Source organism: Prionailurus viverrinus, chromosome A2, assembly GCF_022837055.1.
Source record: "Prionailurus viverrinus isolate Anna chromosome A2, UM_Priviv_1.0, whole genome shotgun sequence".
NCBI lineage: Eukaryota > Metazoa > Chordata > Mammalia > Carnivora > Felidae > Prionailurus > Prionailurus viverrinus.
This window is the reverse complement of record NC_062562.1, coordinates 163,099,435-163,112,023: the sequence shown is the minus strand read 5'-3', so window position 1 is coordinate 163,112,023 and position 12,589 is coordinate 163,099,435. Positions and strand designations below refer to the sequence as shown.

The 12,589-nt window shown below is 43.0% G+C and overlaps 1 protein-coding gene across 1 annotated transcript in view; it reads right to left on the bottom strand.

The window, feature by feature from the left end:
* Positions 1 to 4,424, bottom strand: part of LOC125154125 (uncharacterized) — a 58,755-nt gene extending 54,331 nt beyond the window's left edge. The window contains 1 exon segment of the mRNA XM_047837873.1: positions 4,331 to 4,424. Coding sequence (XP_047693829.1) covers positions 4,331 to 4,358 — 28 coding nt within the window. The 5' untranslated portion in view covers positions 4,359 to 4,424.
* Between the last annotated feature and the right edge of the window lie 8,165 nt (positions 4,425 to 12,589).

Sequence of the window (12,589 nt, the reverse complement as noted above, 5' to 3'; positions counted from 1 at the left end):
TGAACACTCAAAGTAGAGAAATAGAAACCCAATGTAGGAAAAGAAAAAAACCAAATGTAACAAATTAAAATTACACTGAGATACTATTTCTCCACTTACAGATTTGGCAAAAGTGCAAAAATTTGCTGCTATAATCAGTCGGTAAAGGTTTAGAGGAAACAGGTTCTCTTCTCCGTGGCTAATGAGAATAGAAAAACAGTCTAAAACCTACAGAGGAGAAATTAGCAATATCATACAAATTACATATACATTTATTCTGGATTGTGAGTCCCAATTTTAGGATTTATGCCTGTAGTGGTCAAGGGCAGGTCACCCCTAAACGTGCAACTTTGACATACTGACTATTTCATATAAAAGTAACTTAAGATACAGCCTGTGTGGGAAGATTATTAAGACCCTCTTCTGTCCCCCTCCAAACAGGAAACAAATCTCCCATGTAAAAGGTGCCCATCCTGTCCCAGGAGGTAAAGAGACACTCTCATGACCAGGGATAGGAGATTTAGAGCCAAGAAGAGTGTATAAACAGCCCACTACTTTCTACTAATTTACTACCCCAGCCCAAAGTCTCTTAAGAATTCCTCCCTAACAGATGCTCCCAAAGTTAAGTCTTCCTTGTTTTGTCAATCCCTCACAGATCCATCGTCTCTTTGCCTAAAAAGGATAAAAACTGCCTGCCTTGGTCATCTCTCTTGGTCTTAGTTTCATTACTGAGCATCTGTACACACTGCTTTTTTTTTTCTCTTGTTAATCTGCCTCAAGTGAATGTAATTCTTAGTGCAGCTGGAAGACCTTGAAGGGTAGAGGAAGAAGTTCCCCTTCCTTTTATCCCAGAGCTACACTAACAAAACACAGGAAAAGATTAGGCATATGTTTATTCACTGCATCACTATTTGTAATATTTAAAGACCAAAAACCTACCAAATGCCCACTAGTAGGGGTCTGATTGAATAAACCAAGGTACATACACACAGCGATGTACTATCCAACTGTAGAAAGGAATAAAAAATACCTTTCTATGCCAGGATGGTGAGATCTCCAGGATATTTCATTAAGCAAAAAAAAAAAAAAAAAGGCAAAGTAAAGAAAATAATATTTAGTTTACTGTCATTTCTCTAGTGGGGAGGAACATGAACTGTAGGTACAAAGTACAACATATATTTCATGCACATGAAAAAGCAATGGCAGATCATCTGAACTGTCACCAAAGAAGTTACTGACAGAGGGATGGGAGGAATAAGGTGGGGGACAGGGTAGAAGCTGGAAACTACTTTGAATATACTTCAATTTCATAGATTTGTCTTGAAAGCATGTACTTCCTTCTTTTTGAGAGTTCGAATTACACCTCTTTTCTTTTATGAAAGACCTACATGTGTACCTGCTGTTGCTGGCTGAAATATATTCAAAGAGGATTTTTCATTTCTACAAAAAAAGAAGCTGAACACGAATACAGCGTTCCGCATTTGTTTCACAGCCAGTTGAGCTAATAGAGAGGCCGAGTGGGCCATTGTCCACACCAGCTGCCAATCACCTTCCCCGGGAACGTCACACAGGGGTTCACCATCCAGCCACCAGAGCTGTGAGCCAGATGAGCACGTGGGCTTTCTCTCAATTGAATGTGTGCATCTGTTAACAAGTTGTGTCTAAAAGTATCAGAAACACATAAGGGAGGTTATTTGGGGGAGATCTGGGAAGGCGCATCCTTTTTCCATGTACATTCATGGTAATTGCTTCTATCCTTTATGTCATTTTGTTTCATAAAAGATTTCATAGGAACGTTCTGCTTGCAGATAGTGAGGAACATCTGGAAATAGCTTACATAATTATAAACAAAAACTATATTTTAAGATAACTGGTAAAAATCAAAAACAAATGCAATACATAGTATTTGGTGTAATAGACAAACCACACAAAGAATTGGTCCAAGAAACTTGAAAATGCAGTTGCTTCATTGGCTATTGTCCTAATGGGATATAGTGTAAGGCCAAATAGGGGGGAAAACGTCAAGAAAATCTTAAATTGCTTTCAGGAATCCTGTCCTATTCTTAGCTTTTGTGCACATGTGTAGTTTTGAAGCCCAAGGACAAGCCCAGTGGCAATGAACACCCTTAGCACCCATACTGTGCCCTTCAAATGCCATTTCCCACCAAAAACATTAGTACTCTTAGGAGAAGGTACCGATTCCATTTCTGGGCCAAGAAATGTGCAAGTGGATCCTAGACTATCTAGTCATACTATAAAGCGAGGATTCTATCAAAAACTACTCAGACCGTGAGACGCCTGGCTAGCTCTGTCAATACAGCATGCATCTCTTGATCCCACGTTCATGAGTTCTAGCCCCACATTGGGTGCAGAGATCACTTTCAAAAAAAAATGTTTGGATATTACCGAAAGGACTACAGAACCAACTTGAAGAGGCTGACTGGACAGAGAATGGGTAATTTGAGTATCAATGAGAATAATAATTTCAATGGATTAAAATTCATCAAATATGTTGAAGTTCATGAATTTGTAACAATACCATCATCATGAAAGAAGTGAAGTGTTCTCTTTGGGGTATGCTAGGAAATGATGTCATCAGTCTGAACATGGACAAAAAGGAATCAAGCATTCCTTTTGTCTTTTAACTACACCTTATGGAAATGAAAGTATGATTCAGGAGAACTTTCTTTTTAAAGGATTATGCCATCTAATAAATGAAGAAAGAATGATAGAATTATAATATTATAATTTGCGACTGTTAATGAAACAAAGTTACTCTAGGCTATCATTACTGTCTGCTACATTCCAGAAAGAGACAGAAGAATATATAAGGTGCCTTCTCATGGACGTTTACAACTGCACCTATGAAATATTGCCACCCAACTAACCAGGCAAGCCTTAATCTGATCAAGCCTCTCCTTAAATTTAAATTTATACAAAACACAGAAACTAGAAGAACATGTCATATGACGTCTTGAGGATTTAATGAGCAAAATGTACACTGTCCAATTCTCTTGGAAAAAGGACCAACCATTTCTTAACCAAAAACATTTTACAAAAAGAAACAGGAAGGTGAAAACTTATTTATCAAATTAAATTTAAGAGATATGAAAGAATCGAAATTTATGAACCTTATTTGGAGCTGATTTCAATTTTAAATTCTAGGAGATGATCTCGGAATTGGAATACACCTGGTAATTTTTTAAAAATTCTAATTGCTTTTTGAACTCTGATTATGGTATATTTTAATGACCTTTATCTTCCAGACATACATATGTAAGTAATTACTGATGAAGTGATAAAATTTTTAGTATTCTAGTAATTTAATACTTTTTAGTATTCTAATGTTTAAAGTGTATGTATGTATGTATGTATTTAATCTCTACACCCAGCATGAGGCTCAAACTCACAACCCTGAGATCAAGAGTCCCATGCTTCCCACTGAGCCACATAGGCGCCCCCACTTTGATTTTTGAAATGAGGAGATTGATGTGGCTCAGAAATGCTGAGAAAGTTGCCCAAGGTCACTGCGCTAATGGGCTTTGGGCAGAGAATGGATCCAATGCAAAGTATGTCTGACCCTACACTCATGCATAACCCTTGCACACTCTGGTCTCTTCTTGGTTCCTTCTCAGGTCCTTGATTCTACATTTCTGTTTACATTGGATCAGAAATAGATCATGGGAGGCCAGGGGAGGTAGATCACTCTCTGTCCAGAAACATGAACTGGTAGCAACCCTGGAAATAGGGAAGGCAACCAAAGGGCTTCACACACATTTGTTTTCTATAGAATAGCTCATTCTCTCCCCCATGGCACCCCTTCCTTACCTCCTCTGTTACACTGTAGATCACACCATTTCTCTCTTACATGTTGGAAAGGACACAGCCAGCTGAACTCTAGGCTTCCTGTGCCATTTGTGACCTGGGTATCCCGGGGAATTTAATAAAACCACACGCACACCATCTGGGATTCAGATTTTCTTTCAGGAAAAAAGAGGGATTGGGACAGACTGGTCTCTAAATTGCCTTCCAGGTCTAAAGACCTGCCTTGACGACACTAGTTTCCCACTAAGAGAAATGGATGGGGTGTCAGGCAGCACTCACTCTGTCATGACAACTGATGGAAGATATGCTGCTCAGCAAGTTTGTCCTGCTAAATAGGAGATGTGTGGACATGGGGCAATCAATCTCCTTACTCCCACTCTTCCTCCCCCGGGACTCCTGTGGCAGCATCCTGTTTGCTGGGCTGCTGGCACGGTACTTGGTCCCCTCTCAGACCAGAACACACACCCATGCACACCTCTATGTCCAGCTGCACCTCACGGTTCCATTGTTCTGAGGCTAGGCCCACCTTCTTTTGAAGGAGCTGAGTTCCCCATTGTTCTCCAAAGGACCTGTTTGAGCTGCTGCTTTTGCTTTCACTGTGAGGAAACAGTGTTTGCACCCTTTAAACCTCTAAGGCAGGAAGCTCAGATTGGGTGGAGCTAGTGAAGGAACTATTTGGCTTTAAAGAGACAGAAATATTGCCCTATAATTGGAGATGTGCGTTAGTTTTACCAAGGTGTAAGCTTTTTCTCCATGTGCCTGCTCTCACACCAAATTTTCCAAACCTATATTTGTTGTTTGGGGTTATATTGGTGGGTCCCAAAGGCCCTTATTACATGACACAAATCATGCACACAGAGCCAGGCGTGGTGTTGGATCATCTTCCCTGCATGGAGTGGGAGACTCTGGGGTGATTCTAGGAAGAAGAAACTCAAATGTGTGGCTAGATGTGTCCAAATTTAGAGCCTGGGATACTTCCCAGTGATTGTATCATATGGGTTTTCATGAGAGTCTTTCATGAAAGTCTCAAGTTACTCATTAAAAATTTACCAGCCTTCAGGTACAAAGCCAAGAGTCTAAACCATTGGGAGCCAAGAGGAAAAAAAGGAAGATGTGGCCTGGAAAAAGTCTTCCAATGACCATACACCTTCTCTAGTTTTCTTCATATGGTTCTTTCAAGCCCCAAAATATGCATGACCTGACAACAAAAGATGCACCCAGGAAGGAGATCAAACTTTCCCCTACAACCTTCCTACTTTCCTCTACCCCAGACCCAGGCACAGGTAGATTTTCCCAGATTTAGCCAGTGCATCCATTCCAACCTGCTCTGGAAACTTTGAGATGATAGGCAGATGGTCAAAATCTCATGGTTGACCAGCTGTTCCAATTGTCTCTTGCATCATCATAAAATTATAATGTTTTTGATTATATATTTTTGTTCACTACATTGAGACATGGGATTACTTGATGCTCACACTTGAAGGTGGTTACAAGAGAACTAAATGTGGCAGGAAATAGTGGACAATGGGGTGGCAACCCATGGAGGGAAGCCGCTAGATTCAGAAATTATTGTATTAACACTATATTATTGGTCCATATCGTTAGACCAGTTATTGGTGCTAATGACTTGGAGGGCCCCAGGTAACTGTTTTCCAACTTGCAATAAAGACACAGACCAGGACCAGCTATGTAATTTGCAAAGTCTGGCACAAAAGGAATATGCCAGGCTCTTTGTCAAAAACAAAAAAAAATTAAGAATTTCAAGATGACATCAATAGAACAGTAAACTCTTCTAAGTACAGGGCCCTGTGCAACGGCACAGGTCACATACCCATGAACTTGGTCTTGATGAGGCTGCATACATAAAAGTCTAGAGGAGAGCTAGAATCATATTTCCTGCTCAAAATATCTCTACCATTTCCTAGTTTCATTTCAAGCTACATTTTCCTTGAGGGAAACTTGTCCTTGGATGTTTTCATGGTCAGCTAATTGCTTCTCCAGGTATTATGCTCAGGTACGCTGCTAAGTTCCCTAGAGGGAACAGGAGATGAGTTGACACAGAATCCATGGATGTCACAAGAAATCAGATGCGGGTCTCAAATGGTAACAGCCTTGTGATCATTGGTCAAAAAGGAGCATGTGGCCCCCATCAGTCCCATCCTGAGCCCTAAGTTAGGAATGATCTCCTTTTAGAAGATTCTGGATAGAAGCAGTATAGCCCCATACCTGTATTGTTCACTTAGCCACGCTCCTGATCATTGAGGGCTTCCTTCCACTTGCACCTATGCTGTGAGCCACAGGCCTCTCCACCACTTGTCTCCACCTGCAACCCTGGAAACACAACTTTCCACCCAGGATCTTGCTCCTTCCACATAGTCAGAAGCAGAGAGATAAATGTGGACAAAGCCACAGCTTCCTTTTTTATGGTTTCCTTTGATTCTTTCCATTTCACACACACACAGAAATGTGGATATAATGAATTTTCAAAAGGTGTGGGGTCATTAAGAGACATCCTTTGAATTGTATAGGAGTCTTCTTGTGGGGCTCAGGGTGTTTTCTGCTGCTCAGATCTAGATAATCTCAAAGCTCAACTTATTACAATAGTGCAGAAATAATAACAGTAGTTTAAAAGAATCGTTCCCCCATTGTCCTGTTTCTTCTGCATATCATCTTTGGAACGTTGGTGGATCCGTTTCCTATTGCCTCCATAACAAATTCCCAAAACATTAGTAGCTGAAAGCAATATAAACTTCATCTCCTGCAGTTATGGAGGACAAGAGCATGGTATTAGTGTTATGGAGATAAAATCAAGGTCCTGCAGAGCTGGTTCTTTTGGAGGCTCCAGGAGAGAATCCATCCCTTGCCTCTTACATCTTCTAGAAGCTGCCAGCAGTCCTGGGCTTGTGACCACATCACACCAATCTCTGCTGCCTTCATCACATTGCCTACATGCCTCTCCTTAGAAGGACCATTCTGATAACATCTGGTGCCCACCCAGATAATCTGGAATAATCTCCCCATCTCAAAGTCATTAACGTAATCACACCTGCAAAGATGCTTATGGAATAAGGTAACATTCACAGGCTCTGGGATTAGAGTGTGGCCATCTTTCAGGGGCCACCATTCAGCTTGCCACATTTGAGTGAGTTAACCTCTCTGCAACTCACTTCCCTAATCTTTAAAATGGAATACTTTCGGGGTGCCTGGGTGGCTCAGTCGGTTAAGCGTCCGACATCAGCCAGGTCACGATCTCGCGGTCCGTGAGTTCGAGCCCCGCGTCAGGCTCTGGGCTGATGGCTCGGAGCCTGGAGCCTATTTCTGAATCTGTGTCTCCCTCTCTCTCTGACCCTCCCCCGTTCATGCTCTGTCTCTCTCTGTCCCAAAAATAAATTAAAAACGTTGAAAAAAAATTTAAAAAAAAAAATGGAATACTTTCTTCAGACGGTCATTGTGAAACCAGATAAATTTGTAGACATGAAGTGGTATTCAAACCATAGTGATCAATAGGTATTAGAAGTAGTAATAGAACCCTCTATGCCAGTCTCATAGGTTACCCTTCTAAGGCTCACCTACACATCAGAGATGCTGTCTTAATCAGCTTGCACGACCATAATACCACAGCCTGGGAGCAGGAACAACAGGAATTCATTTCTCACAGTTCTGGAGACTGGGCAGCCCAAGTCCAATGTGCCAGCCAACTTGTTTCCCTGGGGAAGGCTCACTTCCTGATTTGCAGATGGCGCCGTCTCACCGTGTCCATACATGATGGAGCGAGGAAGCAACTCTCTGCTATCTCTTCTTACAAGGGCACAAATCCCGTCAAGAGGACCCCAGATTCATGAACTCATGAAAACCCACTTACCTTATCCCCAAATACTATCATGTTGGGGGTTAGGGATTCTGGAGCCTTCTCTCTTGGTGCCAAATAAATCTAGTCACTTCTACTTTGTAACAATCTCTTTTAAGTGGATATCACTCAAGGTTTCCTGGTTTCTCCCCACTCACCCCACCCCCCAAAGGGCACTGCATGAAAAGGAAGACTCAGCACCTCCACAGCCTGTCTACCAGGATGAGGGATCTGGATTATCTATACCCCTGCACTCACATGGCTTTAATGAAATTGTCTTCTGGCTCCATGGATGTGCAAGAAGAGCTGCCTCTTGCAGGATAATGGCAGCCGTGTCACAAAAGAGATATAGGTGTTAGGTGTGACAGTGAACTTGGGGCTGAATCCCTCAAAGGAAACATTGACCAAACCCTCATGAAATAAGGACCATGCCCCCCAAAGGGGCTTTTACTGTCTTCCACGATGTTATATTCGGTTATGAACCACAACCATTCAGTCCTGTTCTCAGACAGGTCTCTGCTTCCTCCTAAGGCTTCTCCGAAGATCTGCCAAAATTGACCACTCAGAATTTGTGTCTTCACCAGAGGGTCGGAGTCTTGGAGCTTCAGGGAAAAACTGTAGGATGTGCTCTGAACTACTGTTGCCTCAAAGAGACTCTTCAGAGCAGGTTTCCAAGATGGCAGCACTGACTCAATGCTCAGACTGTGCCAGTGAGCAAAGCCAGGACTACTGGGACTCTCAGTCTGGAAGCATATGTACCTCAGGAAATCAGACGACTGACTCAAGATCCAGCACAGTGAGAAGTAATGACATAGGACTGAGTGAACGGATTCAAGATGTGCCATTGTGGTTATTTGTTTGGAATATTGATGGCATTCTGTTTGATGTTCTACTTGTATGGCTATGTGTGGAAACCTTATTTCTTTCTCCTTAAACGAATTAGTAGACTGTGTATTTGTAAACCCACAACAACCATCTTTAAACATTACCTCATCTTCACCTACCGTCAAAATTCAGAAACAAATGCTTCTACTGAGTTTCTTTCAATTTCATGATGATAGAACCATTTTCATAGGTTTAATAAAAATCTGTCCTCTTGTTTACAAAGATACCATTGGAAAAATCGATTCTGCAGCAAGGCCATATGTACAGGGTGATATCTGAGAGTGATTGTTGTTTAATCAAAGACCATCAGACCACTGCTAAGGAGAAATTGTTGGTGTTACATGTGGAGCTAATGTCTCCAAAACCTTCATAAGAAAACTAATATGATTTCTGGCTTCCAGGATCCCAATCTCTGGGAGTAAGGAAGTCCACTCCCAGGTAGTCCAGAAACCCAGGCAAATTTTGGAGACCTCAGGAAGAGGGAAATTCACTGAGATTTATGGGTACAGCATGCAAAGTTTACTGGAGCAAGTGTTTGGGCCTCGGTTTCCTACTCCTAGGATAGAAGAATGGCAGGGGCTTTGAAAAGTCTGATTCAAAATTCATTTTGAAAATTTCCAAAGGAAGTTTATCCTTTGGAATTGATAGTTGCTTAATATGATGAGGCTCTAGATTTCCCGAGCAAACTCAAGGAGGCTTTTCCGGTTAATTAAGATTCTTGCTGCATCTGTATAAATAATCAGGCCATGCATAGTAAAAACAATCTTCTAGGATCAACAATACTTGTTGGAGACTGTTTATGATCACAAAGTAGAGAACGCTATGAAAATGATCCTAAACTTAGAAATAGGCAAGAGAGATTACTGGAGTGTTCTATTGTTCTGTGTGGTGCTGTGCTTGATGATCCGCTGTGATATTTTACAACACTTTAAGGACAGAGAGAATTTTTGCACATCTGTGCCTTGGAGACACTCAGCGAATTTTCTGTCTGGTGGAATATAGAACTCAAAAATTCCATGTTACTACTCTCTTGAACACATCAACCCTTGATTTCAAATGAACTTTGTGTTTCTGTTTGTTTGTGTTTTTTGTTTTATTCTTTGCTTATTTGTTTGTTTTTAACTAGGTTTCACACCCAGCATGGAGCCCAAACTTAAGACCCTAAGGTCAAGACCTGAGCTGAGATCAAGAGTCAGATGCTTAATTGATTGAGCCACCCAAAGGAACTTTGACCAATTATAGAATCAAATTGGTTCTCTAGTTAAGCCATGAGTTGAGCAAAATCTCTGATGTGTTTAAACTTGCCCAGGAGTCATGAGTTTGCTTTTTTTGAAAACTGCAGATAAGAAAGAGAGGCAGAAATAGCATGATCCAAGCCTTGGAGGTGGAAATAACACTGGACACAGGCAGAGAACAGCTAACAATTTGGAGTGCAGGAATCATTACCAGCCTTTACTGAGGGCCCACTGTGTCCCAGGCCCTGCCTCTATATCATTATCACCTTTGTTCCTTACAAAAGTGTAAAATGGATATTAACGGGAACACTGATATCTAGAAGAATCTCATTCTTGGAAGAGGAGTTGAGACTGATTATAATGACTGTTGAATACCAGGCCAAGGAATGTGGATTCTAAGCCCTAGGCAGTAGAAGATTTCCGAGAAGCAGAGACCTAAGAAAACTATCCCAATGGGCTTAACCTGGTAACTGCAATGAGGACTGGAGAGGAAGAGATCAAGGGTACTGTTCCCTCACTGCACACACTGTCCCTCTCTTACCATCCATCCTAGGTCGAATTGTGTCCTCCTAAAGAAGTGCTAACCCCTGGAACCTGAGAATGTGACCTTCTTTGGAGCACGGTCTCTGTGATGTCATGTCATGAAGTTCAGGTTGAGCCCTACTCCAATGCCTGGAATCGTTTCATTCACAGTGAGGGAAGTTTACACACAGATACACACAGAGAGCACCATGTGACAAAAGAGGCAGAGATTGGAGTGAAGCACCTAGAAGGCAAAGAACAAAGCAGGCCAGCCAGCACCAGAAGCTAAGAAGCAGCAAAGAAGGATCCTTCCCCAGAGCCTTCATGGTGAGTACGGCCCTGGGAACGTCTCGGTTTGGCACTTGTAGCCTGTGCCAGTGAGACAGTAGCCATAACAATGAGACAGTAAGTTTCTGCTCTTTAAGCAACAGTTTGTGGTCATTTGTTACAGCAGCTCCTGGGGGAACTAATATAGATTTTAAGGACAAGAAGTAGGGTCCTGCTCTGGTAATTACCAGTCGTTTTGAAATTGAGTAATGCATGGAGGCTAGAAGAATTCTGAGGTAAATGATAAAAAGAAAGGCCTAAGAGGATGTCGGTGGTAGGATGAGCATCCAGGTCACTTTCTGGTGAGGTCCCAGAGAGAGGTGGGGACCACGCTGCTGGACATTGGAGGGACGATGGCACTTGCTATAAAATGGCAGGGGGCAGGGGGCAGGGAGGCGGGCTAAACTGAGGTGGGCTGCTGGGTGGAGAGTAGACCATGTAAGTGATGAACTTGAATATTTAGCTGAGGAGAATCCCTAGAACACTGTGGAAGGTGCAGCCTGGTATCTACTTGCTGCTGCTAATGAAATGAGTGAGGAAAGAGGGTGGTGGCCTATCTGCCAGCCAAGGAGCACCAAGATGGCCAGCTGCCAGCAGAGCCCAGGAAGAAGCAAACAAGGTCCTCCCCTCAAGGCTTCAGAGAGCACACGCCTCTGCTGGCATCTTGACTTTGGACTCCAGGAGCTACCACACAATCCATGTCTCAGCTGTTTCAACTGCAGTTCGGACGACCTGTTGTGCAGTGCTAGGCATCCAGTATGTCCCCTCCACCTTGCCCCTGCCTGCTTTCTTGTCCCATCCTCTGAGAAACCCAAAGGTCTCCCCTTCTGTGGCACGGTGTGAACAGGGCAAATCTTCTAGACTACATTCTTCCTCATTCCCGCCACATTTCTGGCCCAGATAGGCCCTGGGTCTCCCTGATGAGAAAGAGCTTGGGGCTTTCTCAGAATTTAGATTTCAGTCCTCTAAAGAATTCTCTTTTAGGAAACAATTATACAACACCAAAACAAAAACTAACAATTGTTTCCTTTAAAGAGACACACAGGAATTTAAGGCCTGGGAGTGCGGTTAAGGCCTCCTGAACTCTGAAGGCAAAGAGGCAGACTGCCAGGGCGCCATGAGCTGGGGGTCAGAGGTAAAAGCAGGCCCCCGTCCCAGCAGCAACAATCAATCCCTCACTCTTACAGAATACCAACACCGCACAAAAGGACTTTTTTGTCTTAATCAGCAAAAATGTCTCCTTAATATATGAAAATCAGTCAGTGGAAAAGTGTGTGGGCCTGATTCTGCCACGATCAAGATCTATGTCTTGGAGAAAACCCAAACACAAACAGACCCCAAAAACCCACAATCCCCATGTGCCCCAGTATCTTAATGGATAAGAAGTCCTAGATTGTCTCAATTCAATGCCTCCTACAGAACAGCATCATGGGAGACTATCTGGGCCTCTCCCAATGAGGACGAATCCCAAGACACTCCCCCCGGCATGATTCATGAGCCTGGGCCTACTTACCCACAAAACTTCTCAGGTGTTGGTTGGCTGTAGGCATAAATCTCCAGGTGGAACAGGGGCCTGTGGTCCCCAAAGGGAGACCTTGAGGAGTGCCCAGTCCCAGGACTCCTGGTTGGAGGACCCAGGTGTGAATATGAGTATGTGCCTTCTTTCCCCAGGGCTTTGATGTCCCAAGGGCCATCAGAGTAATGGACACTTACAGATGGTCATGGACATCACCTTTATTTACCAGCTAGCACCAACAGCCATGAACACAAATAGCAAAGGCACAGGCATGTTTCTCCCCGAGTTCTCTGCTACTCTCCACACACACAGCATCCTTCCTCACTCATCTGCCTAGACTTTCCAGACCCAACTTCCAAACCCCACAGCCTTTGCTTGGATGGCCCCTGGATTCTTAGCCATTCCTCAGTAATAACGGTGGAAGAGTTGGTTCAGGAGAATGGGGTTCAGGGA